Below are 18,823 nucleotides of genomic sequence, written 5' to 3'. Positions count from 1 at the left end.
TGAGGGCTGAGTCACAACACTCGTAGACACTCACACACACACACACACACACACACCAGTAGCACTGTTCTAATTTTTAATGGCTTCCCTGTGAGAGTGCTTGATTGGACAGTCTGTACATTTCCGTAATTGTAGAACAGGCTTATTGAATTCTGGGGCTCAAGATCCAACTATCCTTGTGTGTGTGTATGTGTGTGTGTGTGTGTGTGTGTGTGTGCGTGTGCCTGTGTGTATGTGTGTGTGTGTGTATGTGTGTATGTGTGTGTGTGTGTGTGTGTGCATGTGCCTGAATGTGTGTGTGTGTGTATGCATGTGTGTATGCTTGTATATGTGTGTTTGTGTGTGTCTGTGTGTGCCTGTGTGTGTGTGTGTGTGTGTGTGTGTGTGTGCGTGCCTGTGCCTGAATGTGTGTGTGTGTGTGTGTGTGTGTGCGTGTCTGTGTGTATTTGAACAGTTGGATCTGTGGCTTGGAGTGTATACCTCCGAGGTGGGCGTGTCAGACTCTGATATGGCCCCGGCCTCCTTGCTATCCTGACCGTGCCGTGACTCCTCCCCCTGTGGCAGGTCATGTGAGCCCTGCATGCTGGACCCTGCCTGCGGCTTCTGTTACCGTGAGAACAGCACCGCCGTGTTCGACACTTCCTGCCAGCCGGCCAATCAGGCGTTCACCGGGGAGGCTGCCTGGGGCAGGTGAGTGGGAGGCACTAAATAAAAATGACAAAAATATTAGTAAATATTTGAAAGTACATATCTAACCCAGATCTGCGTTTCGGGTCCTGACAGGTGCTCCAACCGCAGCCAGATGGCAGACGGGACGTTCTGGGCCTACAACTACTGCCCCACCTCGTACTCCTGGGTGGTGCTGCTGGGCCTGGTGCTCTACCTGGCCTCCTTCGCCCCGGGTACGAGCCCCCGGGCCTCCGCCAGTCTCTCTCCATTTTAATGATCTAATGTTGATTGGATTCTGATCTGATTTAGAATCTGTGATGTGACTCTGATTTGACTCTGATTTGACTCTGATTTGACTCTGATTTGACTCTGATTTGACTCGGCTATTGACTCGGCTGTGACTCTGATGTGACTCTGATGCGAGTCAGATTTGACTCTGATTGTGTGTGACTCTGACTGGCCCGTGGGTTGTGTGGTTCCCCAGGACTGGGCCCCATGCCCTGGACGGTGAATTCGGAGATCTACCCCCTGTGGGCCCGGAGCACGGGGAACGCTTGCTCAGCCGGGGTGAACTGGACCTTCAACGTGCTGGTGTCCCTCTCCTTCCTCCACATAGCACAGCTGCTGTCCTACTACGGTACGCCCGCCTCACACCACCTCACACACCTCACACACCACCTCACACACCTCACACACACCTCACACACCTCACACACCACCTCACACACACACACACACCTCACACACCTCACACACACCTCACACACCACCTCACACACCTCACACACACACACACACACACCTCTCACACCCTCACACACACACCTCTCATACCTCACTGGGTCTAATACTGCTGTACGCCCCTCTCTCCACTCCCACAGGGTTGAATACCGCCCCCACTAAGGGTCCCCACACTACAAAAAAGTGTCTTCAGTGTTTTAGTCTAAATATTAGCTTATTTTACAAGTTACTGTTGACAAATCTTGAGCCGAGACAGTGGCTGAGACAACATTACTTCATTGGCAATATTCTTTGCAAAAAAAAAAAAAAGTCATAAATATTTTAATGTAAGACTAAAATACTTGCTTGGATGGACTTACTTTTAGGTTTTTTGCAGGATCTAGTACGGCCCGGGGCCCCCACTCAGTCTCAGTCTGCTCACTGGGCGTGACGGTGTTTTATGGGCGAGGGGTAGTCTGTGAGCCCCTGACGTTGGCTCCCGCTCTCTCCCCGCACAGGGGCCTTCTTCCTGTACTCGGGCCTGGCACTGCTGGGGTCCGTGTTCGTGTTCGGCTGCCTCCCCGAGACCAAGAGCCGTCGTCTGGAGGAGATGGAGGGGCTGTTCGAGGGAGGGCTCTGCACCTGCGGTGCGTCCGACTCGGACGAGGGCCGGCAGGTGGAGTACATCCGGGTCAAGGGGTCAAACTACCACCTGTCCGACAACGACGCCTCCGACGTGGAGTAGCCGCCCGGACCCCCTCCCTCCCTCACAGCCTCTCTCTCTCTCACTCTCTCTCCCTCCCTCCCTCACAGCCTCTCTCTCTCTCTCTCCCTCCCTCCCTCCCCCCCCCACAGCCTCTCTCTCTCTCTCCCTCCCTCCCTCCCCCCTCACAGCATCTCTCTCTCACTCTCTCTCTCTCCCTCCCTCCCTCACAGCCTCTCTCTCTCTCTCACACTCTCTCTCTCTCCCTCCCTCCCTCCCCTCACAGCCTCTCTCTCTCTCACACTCTCTCTCTCTCCCTCCCTCCCTCCCTCACAGCCTCTCTCTCACTCTCTCCCTCTCTCACTCCCTCACTCCCTCCCTCACAGCCTCTCTCTCTCTCTCCCTCCCTCCCTCACAGCCTCTCTCTCTCTTTCTCTCTCCCTCTCTCTCTCTCTCCCTCCCTCCCTCACAGCCTCTCTCTCTCTTTCTCTCTCACTCTCCCTCTCTCTCTCTCACACTCTCTCTCCCTCAGCCCCAAGGCCTATCTGGGGAGTGTAGTCACACATCACTTACCTTTCAGGGTTCCAGTTAGTTGGGATGTTGGGAGTTGGAGTTACGTAGTTACGTGGCGCGTAGCTACTGGAACGCCCTTTCTAAGGGAACTCAAACATTCTCACAGCGTCTGTCTCTCACACACCGTAGCAGCGTTTTTGAGAGGACCCTATCCCCACGACGTCTACGCCAGGCCGAAGTGCCTGGTTCGGTCGATAATCATTCATTATCTTTTTCGCTTGTACAGCCGGATATTTATTGGAGCGGTTCAGGTTCAGCGCCATGCTAAAGAGCACAACGGCAGCGCCCCCTGCTGGCCGATCGACTGCCTCCACGCGGAATGTAGCAGTAAGGGATAGCATAGCACACGACCTATAACCTGTATGGTTTCGCATTTTATGAATAATGAACTTGACCAGTCAAGAGGATTATTAATTCATTAATAGCAGATAAAAGTACTGTGTGTTACCATGTAACATGTTTGTGCTTTCGGATGTGACGTCAGAACGGTGCGACTCGTTTGAAAATATCCGTATCGATCGTGACGTATAGCTGTGGCGTCTCCCCTTGGTCTTTTCCCTCTGAATTTCAGCCCTTGAGCTTTGTCGCATCTCAAAGAGGAACATCGGCTTCATTTCACACCTCTGTTAGCCGTTTCCCACCCTGCCGTCGACCCAAGGTCCCGGAGCTTCAGGTGTCCTCCAATCAGACTCCCCCACCCCAGGTACTGCCCCTCCCTCAGTGAGGCCTGGAAGGCGGCTGGCTTTGAGAACTAGGAAACCTAATAGCGACAGCTTAGCAAACTAGCGCCCTCAGCTAACAGCGATACAGATAGATTCGATGAAACCTGCCTGCAGTGAAGTATTGTACACGTCATCTGCGGTTGGCTGAGCTGAACCTGCTGCCTTCCAGGCGTCAGCGAGGGGAGGAAAGTGCCTTGGGCGATTTGAGGGAACGTCTCGGTGCATTGCATTGTGGGAAACGTGCGGCGGCGGGCTCGCGGCTAATGAATCAGGCTCACCGAGTCACAGATGAAGCTTTGCGCCAAAGCCAGGCTCCCACGCGCGTCTCCTGGGAGGCCCCCGCTATCACAGAATGCCTCTTGCTGAAAGAGACGCACCGGGCCTCCTCCTGCCACGTTAGATTAAGCCGGGTCCACGGCAGAGAGGAACGAGGGACTAGAGAGAGAGAGAGAAACGGAGGGAAGAGTGGAGAGAGAATGACAAAACAAGCCAGGGAGAGAGCCTTGATCAAATTCAGGGCTCCATCTGTGACAATTAAGGTACGATTGAACATGAATATCCACCGTCTCATATCACAGCCCCCAATTACTCATATCCCTGAGATCAAATTTCCAAAACAACGTTCAGTCTGAAGAAGAATAATGGCTGCCGGCCACGCCGCACGGTGCAGTCCGTAAGTATTTGGACAGCGGTACGATTTCTGTTCTTTTGGCTCTGCACTGCAGCAAATTGGGAGCGATTTGAAATTTGGAAACCGTGAATATGTGGTTTAAAGTGCAGACGCTCACCTTTAATTTGAGGGTATTTGCATCGATATTGAGTGATCCATTGTGGAATTACCTCCTTTTTATACATAGTCCTCCCATTTTAGGGGACCAAACTTAATTGGACAGAAACTCAGCTCAGTTTCAGATTAGTCAGGTGTAAGAAAGGTTTCGGTATCTAGTCTTGATTCTAGGCTTTTGATTGCCTTTGGAGTGTGGCATTGGCATTTTCAACACGAGGACCAGAGATTGGCCAATGACAGTCAAGGAAGCCATTATGAGGCTGAGAAATAAGAAAATAGGCCAATCAATAGGCTTAGAAAACAGTTTGGAACATTATTAAGTGCAGAGCCAAAAGCACAGAAATTGTCCCTCTGTCCAAATACTTATGGACTGCACTGTAGGTTCTTGGTAAATATATATTGCTACAGCTAAACAGAGTTGTTTACCTTGCAAGTGGATACATATTAATATTCGGGACCATGACATAAACAAATATGCCGAACATATTTTTGTACACAGCTTATTTCGTTAAAAAAATAATAACAGGCCGTTGACCGTGCTTTCAAATGAATATATTGCACATGCACAATTGTGGCATTTGAAACACTGGTACTGATACATTTCTTCCCATAACAAAGCCTACGCATTTTAGCATTTTGGAAATGTATTTATTTTGTCTCTATTCCTGTCGAGCCTGCTGTACACATGAAATAGACATTTCTACAGTGGCACTCAAAGCACAAGCTAAATGTTTAAGAAATACCACGCTTTGAAACCGTTTTTAGCGCACTGGATGGTAGACGAGATGAGATTGTAGTCTGTGTCTGTCGGAACATTGTGCCAGTTGACCCATGGGGAGGAATTTAGTCTATGAGGTCGGGCTGACATCGAAGAAATGCTGTAGCAACATGACCAGACGAGTCGAACTGACACGTTACCGTATCCATGGTGAAGAGGAATAATGGAAACTGCCAAATGAGTAGATAACCTTCCCATTTCACCGGCCTGACTGATGAAATTATGTTCTCGCCATTATCTTCTGCACAGTTAATAAGTGGGGTATCGCACTGTCGGAAGACTTTGTATAATCTACTGTCAAAAAAAGCAGGGAATTACAAAGCTCTCGACCATGAAATTTGATGTATAATTCAGGTGGAAATGAATGTAGCCTTGGGGTATAGCGGGACGCCGTCTTTATTAAACGCGTCTTACCTATCTGAAACTGTTCAGGAAAGATATTTAGGTAGTGGGTTGCCAGTTTACAATGTAGTCGTTTCTCACCAATTGTGTCGGTTGAGATATGTTTGGCCTCTAGTAGGTTTGGGGGGATGTTGCGTAAAATGTCTTAACTTATTAATATTTTAGATCAATTTTAAGGACAAGGGTTTTTGTGTTTTGTGTAGAAGACGTCGAGCTATGAAACAAAACATTCCACATGAAATGTTAATGTAAAGATGAATATACGCTTTGCTGAGTGCAAAGTTGGGAACGCTGTCATATTCACGAAGAGCACCCTAAAAGATGTTGAGGCATAGGTTGCCAGTTTATGAGAAGTTCCTCCTAGTATCAGTTCAGTATTTGACCCAGTGTGCAAATGAGAATCCTGGAAATGCGTTGTATTTATATCTCTTATATAATTTCTAAATATTAAGAGACCAGATTTAAAGAGAGGGATTTTACTGAAATAACATGCAGCAATGTTATAAGCCTTCGGTCTGAAACGTCGTGTCCCATGAGTATGTGTACGGTGATTTTATAATGCACATGACAAAGGGAGGATTCTCAGAACATGGCAACCTGCAGTATTATATAGCCTTTTCTTTAACGGCCGGAAGGAAACATGTTGATTTATGGTGGGCAGGTGCAATTTTCCTATGTGAAACTATTGTAATTGCAAAATATAAAGTGTCTGTACAGTTTATGACAAATTAGTGAGAAAAAAAAATATATAAAAATATCAGTGCTGTATAGTACATTTGATTCTTGTTGCTATGTATGTTTTACTAGAATTTATCTTTATATACAACTACCTATAATGATATTTGATCACTTGAAAATGTAAATGTACAAAATAAACACCAGTTATCTTGCAGAATTTAATTGTTTTGTTGCACGTTGGACTGAATTTTAAGTATAGATGTCAGAAATGCTAAGTACTGAATGTATCAACATTAGCATTGTTTAGGACCAAATAACTCAGGCTGAGCAACACTGCCCCCTGGTGGCAGTTTTTAGTACCTCACGACAAACCCGATTTTGATTTTAAACTGATTTTCTGTCAGGATTCGGGAACTGCAGCAGCCACACCACCGCCCCACACAGGACCCCCTTCCAGGAGGAAGTTAACATGGGCGCGTGTGTGTGTGTGTGTGTGTGTGTGTGTGTGTGTGTCCGAACCGCCCCCCCTCCCCCGAACCCCCAGTCACAGGTCAGCTCACCTGGCTTTCTTTACAGCAACAGGTTAAAAAAAAAAAAACCTAAAAAACAAACATGACCGATGCACACACATATACATTATATACAAACTGAATACATGCATTGACGCTGCAGCACTAGGATCTGATGTTTGATTTTTAATATTGTGGAACATTTTCTTGCAAACATAATAGTCTTATCTCCATGTTTAACAAAACATTTTAAATATTACAAAGGAAAATAAAAGTCAGTCAGCCAAATGTGAGATTGAAAGGTACATCAAGGTAATTATTTTGCCTTTAACTGCATATTGTGTTTCACTGAGCAATGAAATGCAGCAATTCAGTAAAGCGGATTCAGGTGACTCTTACAGGATCCCGCTCAGTGAATCTTTCAGTGCGGATCCTGAAAGCGCTTAATGGAGCACGTGGCTTCTGGGACTGAATCAATAAGCTTCATTAAGAGATTCTTTATAATGATTCATTAACCAGGTGAAACCATTCAGCTGGGAAAAACAGTGGAGTCCCGAACGGGAGCTATGAATCATTGGGGAATCATAATTACTGACGAATGGCGGCTAATCAGGATCATCCGACTAAGAGGGTTCGCGGGTTTGCTTCGTGAACGCCGCCTAACGGACACTTGATTACTGGGGTCGCGTTCCTCCGTGAATCTTAAGTTTCCAACGCAGACTGAGACCAGAATAAAACGACCGACACACAAGCCTTTACGTCTGAGACCAGAAGCGTTTATTGAGATTGTCTTGGAAAAAACGGGTTACACTTAAATTTCAAGTGCGTATTTACAAAAAACGTACACAGTAACAAACTATGCGAGACAGTATTCTTTTCATGACCTCTTAGCGCTTCTATTGTATTTTCACACAGACAGAAGCATCACATTATTTTATAAAAGCAGGAAGTCACCCCCCCCTCTCTGCGTTTCAGCCCAGGAGGTGGAGTGCCTGTTCAGGGTCCAGCGTTAATGGGGGGGTGTGGGGGGGGGAGGGGGCCCATGTACAGCAGGTGGAGTGGAGAGAGCGGTCTGGTTTCCGTACGTAAATAAAAAGGCGTCTCCACGCGGAGAGCGGGGACGCCAGCGAGCGGGGTCCGGGGTCCGGGGTCCGGGGTCGGCACGGCGACTCGGCGGTTTAGTCCCGCGGTCCGGAGGGTCGGTCTTCTTCCAGCGTCATACCCTCCGCCGGAGCGTGTCAGCGAGCGAGCGAGCGTGTGTGTGTGTGTGTGTGTGTGTGTGTGTGTGTGTGTGTGTGTGTGAGAGACTGAGTGTGTGTGTGTGTGTTTGTGAGACTGAGAGTGTGTGTGTGTGTGTGTGTGTGAGTGTGTGTGTGTGAGTGTGTGTGTGTGTGTGTGTGTGCGAGACAGAGTGTGTGCGTGTGTGTGTGTGTGTGTGAGTGTGTGTGAGACTGAGAGTGTGTGTTTGTGTGTGAGACTGAGAGTGTGTGTTTGTGTGTGAGACTGAGAGTGTGTGTGTGTGTGTGTGTGTGTGTGTGTGTGTGAGACAGTGTGTGTGAGTGTGTGTGTGTGTGTGTGTGTGTGAGTGAGAGAGTGTGTGTGAGTGAGAGACTGTGTGTGAGTGAGAGAGTGTGTGTGAGTGTGTGTGTGTGTGAGAGTGTGAGAGTGTGTGTGTGTGTGAGAGAGCGATAGAGCTAAGAGCCTGGCAGGACATGCACCCGGGCCTTTTGCGTTTTAGCAAAAACATGTAGTGTCCCATGGCAACGAGGCACTCTGCTCTTTCCTCATCGAGGAAACGGGTGCTCACGAAAAACTGAAAGACTACAAGAGCAAGCGAAAGCTCCGTTCTTTTCCGGAGAAAGTTCCGGAAAAAGGGTCCAAATGAAGCTCTGACACAGTATGACCTCAGCTAATCTGACCGAATGGGGACGAAGCCGTTTCAGGAAAACCATTATAAATATTATAAAGACATCTTCTCAAAACAAAACAAAAGAATGTACACATAATCACTGTTATACCATGTTGTTGCTCTCTCCGACTTTATCCACAATCTGAGGGAGAGGGGGAGAGAGAGAGAGAGAGAGAGAGAGAGAGAGAGAGAGAGAGAGAGAACGATTAAGATCAATTGCAGTACAAAGAAAAAACGACTATCCCAACACACCACAAACGAAAACACTTCTGTTCATACTTTTCCTGAATTTATATATTTCTGAGGACCAGCAAGGATTATGGTTAGTTTAGGTTAGAGCAGTTGCTGTCCGTCAGTTGCACAGAAACGATGTAACACACAGTGTGGAACAGGTACTGACAGAGGATAGTCTCTATCCACACGTTGTGCATAAGTGGTCAGATTCACGCAAGAATGAGATTCGTACCTATGGTTAAATGAGTCTCTCTTAGTGCACACACTTACCCCACTGATTCCTGGGAGATTTAGCAGATATCCCAGAACGGGTATCCTCCTGATAAAGCCTACGACCACTGGGAAAAAGCCCCTGAAAACAGAGGGAAGGAGGGAGGGAGAGAAAGAGGGAGAGAGAGAGACACAGATCAGTGTTAAGCTTAGGAGTGGAGTCTCCTTAAACCAGGGATGGGCAAGGGCGGGCTGTATCTGTTTATGGATTTCAGACCAACTTCTGCTCTTAATTATTTAATTAGCCCAATCATTTACATGATCTATCATTAATAGCCAGATTCCATCATATAAACAGCAGCTGATAAATGTTCTTGTCTTGTAGCATTTTATTGTGGTCTAATGTATGAGTGAATCGGTCATGGTGCATATGGCTAATCACTGATTGTGGCAGGGTAACTGCAGCAAAATCCTGCATACACACCGGCCCTCCAGGACTGGAGTTAGTCTTGCATACACACCGGCCCTCCAGGACTGGAGTTAGTCTTGCATACACACCGGCCCTCCAGGACTGGAGTTGCCCATCCCTGCTATAATCCTGCATACACACCGGCCCTCCAGGAGTGGAGTTGCCCATCCCTGCCTTAAACCCGGACGGTCCCCATTGTAACAAACACCTGGAAGCCCCCCAGCTCACCTGAACAAGAGGAAAAAGCCATAAATCTCCAGCACCATGCCCACCATGGGCCAGCCGATCAGCACCACGAACACACCCCCCAGGAAGAAGCTGGTGGCCTTCAGCTTGTGCTTCTGGAAGAAGAACCGGAAGGTCCTCTCCAGCCCGATGACGAACGACAGGCCCACCACGAACAGGATCTGCACCGAGGGGCACGGAGAGGGGGGCGGGGAGACAGAGAAAGGTGCCATTACTGCACATCCGCAATTTAAGCATTTAGCAGCTGTAGCCACAATAAGAGCCGCACAGCCATTGGGCCCTTGAGCAAGGCCCTTAACCCTGCATTGTCTCCTGCTAAGTCTAATCAACTAAGTGTCAGCCAAATGACACGTAATATAATGATTAGCCAATTAGGACGTACCGGACCTGGTCGGAAGGCTTATATAGCAGGACGACAAAACCGCCAGTGAAGCTAGAGAACTTCAAAATAAAGAGTGATACAACGAATGACAATATGCAACGCTGTGTGCGTTGACCGTTCGAAATGGCGCAGTTGGCTCTGTGCGACCTTTCGCGAGCTCTCTAAATGTCAGACAAGCCAATCGGACAACCGACTGATTGTAAATTTCACTCCCGACTCCACCTCTCCCTCCATGACTGAATTTGTAGAAAAAGTCAGCACTGGGGGGGAAAAAAACAAAACAGGAAAGTAAGTGAATGGGAAGCAAGTGATCATACTCACATTTCCTATTGCTAGGAGTGCTTTGTCAAAGAACAGGATCATTCCAAAGAACAGGAAAAACACGCCGAAGCCTGTTATCCCCATTCCGATTTCTGAGATACGAAAGTAAACGGCGATTAACAGGGGTTAACACACAATCTCCATTCTTCTTAGGCATGAGTGCACACTCCACTCTCAGGTTTGAACAAACACAACCTCCATTCACAGTCAGTGTGCAAACTTCACAGAAAAAAAGCTGTCCTATACGTTTTGTGCACTATTTGCGGAAGGTGACCAAGTGCTTTTTGCTGAAATTAAGGACATAAGTCACGCTGCGTACAGTTTCTTTTGTACCCAAAATGAATGTCAAACATTCTGCCTTTCAAAAATCAAACATTCATAATCTCTACATGTGTCCAACTACACCTCGTGCCAGTGTAGTCAGGCGCAGATACAGTAAGAGGTTTTGGTGAAAGCATGGCATCATAAGAATAATTATATCATAGTTAGCCATTCATATGTAATATCCACAGGCAACCCAAATGACAACCCAACATTCCCGCTATTGTAGGTTACACAATTTTTTGTACCCGTCGTTAGACCACTTGTACACAGAGCCACCACTTCACTTGGAAGCCATGGCGATCGTTATGTAATCACGCGATTGCCTTTATACACTAGAAAGGATTTAAAGGATTTAAAATCTATACTATTCAAGACAATATTCCCCAAGATGATTTTCGCAGTCGTTTTGGTGATCAACCCATGCACATTAGCAGTTACATTAGCTACTTGATCTGTACATTCACCCTTAAGATTTAATTCAAAACTGGCATGTAAAATGTATTATGCTACCGATATAACAGTATAGATATATTGATTGATTGATAGACATAATTGCACTGCAGCTTGGTTGCAATAATGGAACACAACAGTTATCAGTCACTGATATTTAAAGCAGGCTATGCTGTCTATAGATAGCAAGCAAGACGATGTGGATGAATCCCGTTCGCTAGCCTGCTTGTTCAGTGATATTGCTAGTAATATCTGCAGTAACAAACTCGCGGATCTAGTCATGTTTGTCAATAAAACAACATCATAATATTTGGTCAATATGGGCGATCGACTAACTGAATAGAATGTCTTCCAACATTCAAAGCAAGCGACCGAGCAGAATAGCCACCCGGAATTCCTGTCCCTCATCTCTAGACAACCTGGTATTTTAAAAACTAACATAGCTAGCTATCCACCTATCCATTTTCATAATCAACAAAAACAGGACGACATAAAAACAGCCGATGATTACAGGCAACCAGCTGGCACAAAACTGGGAAAAGGCTACCCCGCTGCATGCTACCAAGCTAACTACAACAAATTGCTAGTCACAGGCCTTCCATCTGAATATCATCTAATACACTACGCTGTTCTAGCACGTCCACGCTGAAGCTGCAAATCATTTGCACATAAAATTGCTCTTACTCTGTGAATCCGTAAGAGAAATCATCCTTGCGGCCGATCAACAGCAAGCTACATTGAAACTTCACAGAATTCCACTTTCGGTGCACAGCGCTCAAGCCGCCACGTCTTCCGCAAGGACGTCGAAATAACACAAGCAGGCATTGGTCTCGAGAATGAAATCCAATCACAGCAGGGTTTGCGCTGGATGACGTTTCCGATCAACTGATTCAGTTCGTTACAGGAGACCTGTCAAACATCTGTTCCCCTCTGAAGTTAACGGGAAAGATTATTGAACGGTCAGAAAACAATACATAGGCCTACCTACGTCAGATAGCCTAACTTTATATGTAAGATTTGCGATAAAGAATATGTGGTAGTTGCTTGCTGCAACTGCTATCTGATTTTTACAGACGTGCATAGCTATTTACATTTTTTATGGACTGCATCTGTCACAGGTAGGCTACAACTCTGAATATCCTGTTTCAAATGAAAATTGAGTGGCTCTGTCATTTTTAATTGTAGTAAGCAGTGGCAAACGCCGAATTTGTATTAGCAAAAAATAATCTTATTATAACGTTGACCACGGCAGAAGACCAATAAAGTCTAACAAATTCGTCTCATAAATAAATACCCAATAACGTGCTCACTGAGTGTACACGCACAACGCGCAAGAGTGGCAGGATACCTCGCACACAACACCCCAAGCAATTTTCTGCCATACCATTTCTCAGCAGCTGATGGCGTCCCTGCTCAGCGATTAGCTTTGTTTGTGCCGTGCGTCAGGTGATCACTTTCTCCACTGAACACCTGCTGTTTGTAGCGATTGTCTTTCACTTGTGTTATAGCCTACGCATCCGTAAAATGCGCGGTTGGACTTGGAGTTGTCAGGAAAGACTATTGGACACCAAAAACGGATTTCAATGGAAGCATTTTAGTTTCCCACGCGTGTTCATGAAAACATACTTTGAGGCGCGCTCTTCTTGACTGTGCAACCAGCCGTAGCACAATATGAGCGTATATAGCCTACATCGGACGCGCTGTGTATCCAAGCAACTGAACTTTTGCAAACGAACGTGTCCCGCACTTCTCACAGAAGACAGTGCTGTGTCCAGGTAAGAGAAATTATGATACATTTTCAGTTTTCAGAAAGTAGCCGCAGATTAATGTAATTATTATTATTTATTTATTTTTGACCGTTTATAGAATTCACCGTTATTGGACATGGAAGAAACTTTTATTCCCGGACCAATGTTTTTTTTTGATCAGGTAGGCTAATGTTCATCTTGGGATATTTGTACTGCATATTAATTCACATGTTAAAAAAATAATCGTTTACCAACATCAAACCTTTGAATGTTTAGTCATGTAGCAAACAACGGCGTAAACGGTCAATGAAGCTATGTCACATCAATCTACAACTGGAGTCAAATAAAAAAAGGTAAGAAAATTCCAATGTTAACTGATCCTGATATTTCACACATGATATATGAATTAACAACTAATTCACTTCGGTTCCTTATCCTCATGAAACAGCACAAAGTCGGGTTCTGACGGTGAATCCGCCGTGGACGATGAGCTCTCTGGAGGGAGTCCTGGGAGAAGCGAAAGGAAGGGAAGGAGAAGGAGCGATGCTTTGCTTGAGACGGATGACCACGGCAACAGCAATGACGAGGAGAGGGATACCGAGGCTACACCCGCTGCCCTTCAGGAGGAGGTGTGTGGAGAGGTTAGCCTTTTTGAGGAGTACCGACTCGAAGCTCCACAGCTGCTCATGGAACTGGAGCGTCTGCTGTGCATGTGCCAGGGGCGCGAGGACGGTTTCTTTCCCAACGGCCTCGAGAACGTGCTGAATTACACCTGGCGCCAGCTGACCGACGGAGCGGTTTATTTTATGAAACGGCAAGTGCAGTCCTTCACAAAACCTAGCAAATCGAAGGGCTCAGTCACTTCTGATAAGTTGTCTGTGGGCGATCCCGCTCAAGAGAAGACTATAAATGCAAAGAAAACGTTTAGAAAGAAACCCGGTGTTGAAGAAAAGTTCTCCCAAGAACCCACGAATTTGCGAAATAAACCAACTGTCACCAATGGACATAAATGTAAGTGTATCCTCTGCACGGCACCTGCATATTCCCAGTTAATAATTTAATAAATCCGCTTGAAAAAGAGATACAGAAACAAAATTATCGGTGAGACTGCTACCTTACCAATTGGACACTAATTACACAACCACCATGGGCATTTTAAACCAGAGAAGAGTAATGAAGTGGATGTTAAACATGTATTATCCATTAAGTCAGTGCAGGTGGCCTTTTAACGAAATGGGGCCCATCTCTGGTTACCATCTGTTGCAGGTGGTTGATTGAGATGGCACATAGGTGGGGTCATGTTGCCTTGAAGGAGGGGGTGCGGTCGTGATGGTTTTGTAACATTAACTGAGTGTTGTATAGATTATCCAAATGATATTCAAGTGCAGTGGACTCAAACTCTGGATTGCCGTGCCTATGTAGGTTCTCATTTCAACCGATTAGTGCTGCCTTGATTGATTCCAATGACCAATATGCATTTAACTGCATAAAAGCACAGAATATAAGCAAGAGTTGTTATTTAGACAACACATTTCACTACATATATATTATGTACAAACCTACAGTTGAACTAATTATATCAAGATCTGAGGCTGGACTAAAAATCAGTGTACATGCGGCTCTGATTTTGAGGCCACTGTCCAAGAGGGAACGCTAGTGCACTGAACTCTGCTGCTCCTTCAAGCGTTTAAAAACACAATGAGCACATAGTTTGCAAGGCCTTCAGCCTTTTAAACAGCTTAATGTGTTATTAAAGCGGACTGTAAGCTGGTACTGATTGTTCCTAACTTCATTTCCAGCTCTTTTGTCCACAACCATAAGCTTTTCCATCTCATCAGAGGTCTGCCAGGAGCAAGGTGAGATATGACAGGCAAACTCTCTATTTCTCTCATACACGCACAAGAACCCGAAATGATAACCGTAGTGTTTTGCCTGTGGATTCTGCAGATGTCCTGTCTGTCTGTTTGTCTGTCTGTCTGTGTGTCCAGGCTGGGTGGTCCAGTCGGAGAACCTTGCCCTTGCAGACCCTCGGTCGGTGGCTGTGTGCCAATTGGCGGTGGAGAGGCTACAGCAGGCTCTGATTCCCATGTGAGACCACTACACTCACCTGCGCACTCACCTGCGCACTCACCTGTGCACTCACCTGTGCACTCACCTGTACACTCACCTGTGCACTCACCTGCACACTCACCTGCGCACTCACCTGTACACTCACCTGTGCACTCACCTGCACACTCACCTGTGCACTCACCTGCACACTCACCTGCGCACTCACCTGCACACTCACCTGTGCACTCACCTGTACACTCACCTGTGCACTCACCTGCACACTCACCTGCGCACTCACCTGTGCACTCACCTGCACACTCACCTGTGCCCTCACCTGCGCACTCACCTGTGCATTCACCTGTACACTCACCTGTGCATTCACCTGCACACTCACCTGTGCACTCACCTGCCCCTCTCTGCCAAACTCACACTTATCTCCCATTGCACATTCACTGCCAATCTGTAATGTTACATTACACTTGTAGCCAGTGCTCCGTGTCACAGTAACATTGGCTGTGTTACATTGGAGTGTGGGCCATATGTTAGGTTTACACTGGCTGTGTTACATTGGTGATAACCGACCCTGTTCCTGGAGATCTTCTGTCCCGTAGGTTTTCAGTTCAAACCTAATTTGGCACATCCGGCCTGATTCGATTGATGAACAGCTCAATGAGATCCCTATCTGTTGAGTGAGGTGTGCTTTGTTAAGGTTGAAATGAAAACCTACAGGATGGTTGGTCTCCAGAGAACAGGATTGATTACCACTGTGTTTATTTCATGGAGTGCTCCATGTCAAAATTAATACTGGATGTCCTATATGCACACACGCAGACAAGCTCAGAAAAGTGTATGAAAGTATTTGAATCCAAAACAATTACATATTTGAACCAGGTCTGGTGCACATCAGTTAAAAAAAAAGAAATTAAAAAAAAGAAAAAAAAAAGATGAAACTGATGATCAAATAGGCCCTGGTCCTTCTCTTTGTTGTGCAGGTAGCAGTTGAAGTTGTACTTCCCTCTAGGGTCTTTCAGTGCACTTATCCCTAGTTATGGGTATGCACTTTGCACTTGGCTCTGGATAAGAACGTCTGCCAAATGCCATTAATGTAATGTAATGTAATGTAAAAAAAACACACTGGTTATTAAAAATAAATAATCCTACAGGCATTCCTCATCTTGGTCTGTGGGGCTGCCTGTAGTCTAGTAGCTAAACTAGGTTGGTGGTTCAAGCCCCACGATGAGATCTGCACAGCTGTTGGGCTCTTGAGCAAGGCCCTTAACCCCGCATTTCTCTCGGGGGATTAGCCCTTGCTTGGTCAAATCAACTGTAAGATGCTTTGGATGAAAGCGTCAGCTAAATACAAATTATAATCCGTTTTGGTCTTGCACTTTTTAACGCAGAAAAGAGCAGAACGCAGAGCTGGCCGAGCGAGGCTTCACCCACCCGCTGATCCTCCGCCATTACGGAGACGCTGAGAGTGACTGCGTGGGCAGGCAGAGGCCCGGGGGCGTGGCCTATCCATTCCCGCCTTACCGCCGCCCTTCAGTCACTGAGCCCCGGCAGGAAGAGCCAGCTCCGCAGAAACTGCACTACAGAATCACCGACGGGACCAGCTTCCTGTAGTATCCTTACTTCCTGTAGTGTCTTTACTTCCTGTAGTGTCTTTACTTCCTTTAGTGTCTTTACTTCCTTTAGTGTCTTTACTTCCTGTAGTATCCTTACTTCCTGTAGTGTTTTTACTTCCTGTAGTATCCTTACTTCCTGCCGTGTCTTAACTTCCTGTAGTGTCTTTACTTCCTGTAGTGTCTTTACTTTCTGTAGTATCTTTACTTCCTGCCGTGTCTTAACTTCCTGTAGTATCTTTACTTCCTGTAGTGTCTTTACTTCCTGTGGTATTCTTACTTCCTGTAGTGTCTTTACTTCCTGTGCTGTCTTAACTTCCTGTAGTGTTTTTACTTCCTGTGGTATCCTGACTTCCTGTAGTGTCTTTACTTTCTACAGCATCCTTAATTCCCACATTGGGACGTTTTGTAACTCGTGTACTTGCTTTTTGGGGTTCAGCCTTTTGCCCTTCTGTACACACTCTGTAAAGTGTGTTCTGTAAAAAGCGCTCTACAACAAAAATGTAATCGAAAATTGAGGACCTTGACGGTGCTCTACCAGCTACCCGTCCGGGTACGTGGCAGTGTGCCAGAGTCACTCAGGCCTGCCCTGTGGAGGCTTCTACACCATGGTGTTCAGCGACGCACCCAAAGCCTCAGTCCTGGCCACCTTCACGCCACTGGGACACGCCACCATCACCCATCAAATCAGGTACTGTGCTCTCTAAACCTGCTGTCGCCCATCCAATCAGGTACCATGCTCTCTACACCTGCTATCGCCCATCCAATCAGGTACAGCGCTCTGTAAAACCTGCTGTCGCCCATCGAATCAGGCACCGTGCTCTCTAAACCTGCTGTAGCCCATCCAATCAGGTACAGGGCTCTGTAAAACCTCTCTCCCTCCTCTCTCTCTCTCTCTCTCTCCAGTGACTCAGTGACAGTGTGGGACCAGCGTGGGGGTGTGACCTATGACCCCAGCGGTACAGTGGCCCGGGAGTGGACCTGGCCCCCCGACGGCAGACCGAACAAGCCGATCCTGATAGAGGTGAGGAGGGGGGGGGGGACCCCGTCACCGTGGAGACGGGAGAGCCTAACACAGGAACCAGGGCACGGTGTCTGACCCACCATAGCCCAACCGGACGCATCTAGGCACCGCAACCAGCTCATATTTCTGATGGCAGGCCCATTAAACAATGCACCATTATCTCTGTGGCAGACATACAGCCAGGATCATGTAGTATCAGGTGCATTATGTCTTTTGATGTCTTGTCTTGTCTTGTCTTGTCTGTTCATTAGTTTAAGTGTCTGTTTAAATGATTATTTTGACTTATGGAGTGTGTTTTAAAAAAGAAAAATGATTTTAAATTGTAAAGAATTTGAAAATAACCTATAAAACCACATCAGGTGCATCACTGCCAGGCTCTGCATCCACAGTACACTCCACTCGAGTACATTGATGGTGTCATGTCAGGCACTTGGTCTGAATCACTTTGGTAAACAGCCACCCGTATCAAAATATGATGTCTTAGTTTTGAAAGCAGTAATATTCCTGCCTTCATTTGAGTTTTTCTGTTCATTAAACACACCATTCAGTCAAGCCATTTAATCTTAAGTGAAGGGGTGACTTCATACGTTAAATTTGAGTGTGTGTGCGCGTTTGTGTGCGTGTGTGTGCATGCGTGTGTGTGTGTGTGTGTGTGTGTGTGTGCGCATGTGTAGGTCACGGAGCTGATCTCAGTGCGGGCTTGGAGTGTGACCTCAGCTTCTCTCTGGTTCAGAGCGGACCAGGAGAGGATCCAGCTGTCAATCTCATCGCTGCCGAACCTGGCTCCTCCCACAAATACGGTGAGACGGTCCTGTGCTCTCATCTGGCCACACCCCTTTTCTCTGACCACTCCCCTGTTCAAAATGCACTCTCAGAAATAAAGGTACGAAAGGTGTGTAAAGACAGAGATAGACAGAGTTGAATGGCAGCAGTAGTTGAGTGGTACCCATGGTAACGTCCTGCCCCGGGTGTCAGGAGGAAGTGAGGTCATCGGGCGTGACCCTGGAGCTGAGACCCGAGGAGGCGGAGCCTGAGAGAAGGGGGTGGGCGGACCAGGACCTGCGGAGACTCCAGCGGACGGTTCGGAACATTCTGGGAGGCTGGCTGGAGCACTATCGCCAGGCAACAGGTAACCATGGGGACGATGGGCCAGGGGCGGGGATTTCTGGACTATCCTTCCTTTGATTGACATCCTCATATCGACTGGTATTTTATTTTAGATGTAAGACTGTAAGCTCAATTAAATGCTAATTCCAACTCTTCTAATCTTTTCTTTCACTTCTGTGTGCAGTAG

General features: G+C 46.8%; 3 protein-coding genes across 3 annotated transcripts in view; 2 read left to right on the top strand and 1 right to left on the bottom strand.

Moving 5' to 3' along the window:
• The window catches only part of LOC133119223 (proton myo-inositol cotransporter-like), a 36,037-nt gene extending 33,901 nt beyond the window's left edge, over nucleotides 1–2,136 (top strand). The window contains 4 exon segments of the mRNA XM_061229730.1: nucleotides 565–690; nucleotides 784–902; nucleotides 1,154–1,306; nucleotides 1,908–2,136. Coding sequence (XP_061085714.1) covers nucleotides 565–690; nucleotides 784–902; nucleotides 1,154–1,306; nucleotides 1,908–2,134 — 625 coding nt within the window. The 3' untranslated portion in view covers nucleotides 2,135–2,136.
• A 5,172-nt stretch (nucleotides 2,137–7,308) lies between these two features.
• Nucleotides 7,309–11,909, bottom strand: LOC133119114 (vesicle transport protein GOT1B-like). Its single transcript, XM_061229537.1, has 5 exons — nucleotides 11,771–11,909; nucleotides 10,313–10,404; nucleotides 9,592–9,770; nucleotides 8,955–9,036; nucleotides 7,309–8,592 (listed from the first exon to the last, which is right to left on the bottom strand). The coding sequence occupies exons 1-5, from the start codon at nucleotides 11,793–11,795 to the stop codon at nucleotides 8,554–8,556; spliced, it is 417 nt and encodes a 138-aa protein (XP_061085521.1). The 5' UTR covers nucleotides 11,796–11,909; the 3' UTR covers nucleotides 7,309–8,553.
• A 691-nt stretch (nucleotides 11,910–12,600) lies between these two features.
• Nucleotides 12,601–18,603, top strand: LOC133119394 (uncharacterized). Its single transcript, XM_061229984.1, has 11 exons — nucleotides 12,601–12,861; nucleotides 12,953–13,015; nucleotides 13,111–13,187; nucleotides 13,283–13,845; nucleotides 14,634–14,690; nucleotides 14,823–14,922; nucleotides 16,284–16,505; nucleotides 17,047–17,196; nucleotides 17,412–17,529; nucleotides 18,263–18,329; nucleotides 18,505–18,603. Exons 2-11 carry the CDS (start codon nucleotides 12,971–12,973, stop codon nucleotides 18,561–18,563), a joined length of 1,458 nt encoding a protein of 485 aa, XP_061085968.1. The 5' UTR covers nucleotides 12,601–12,861; nucleotides 12,953–12,970; the 3' UTR covers nucleotides 18,564–18,603.
• Nucleotides 18,604–18,823: the final 220 nt, after the last annotated feature.

Source organism: Conger conger, chromosome 19 (assembly GCF_963514075.1).
Source record: "Conger conger chromosome 19, fConCon1.1, whole genome shotgun sequence".
In the NCBI taxonomy this organism is placed as follows: domain Eukaryota; kingdom Metazoa; phylum Chordata; class Actinopteri; order Anguilliformes; family Congridae; genus Conger; species Conger conger.
This window is presented reverse-complemented; position numbering and strand designations above follow the sequence as displayed.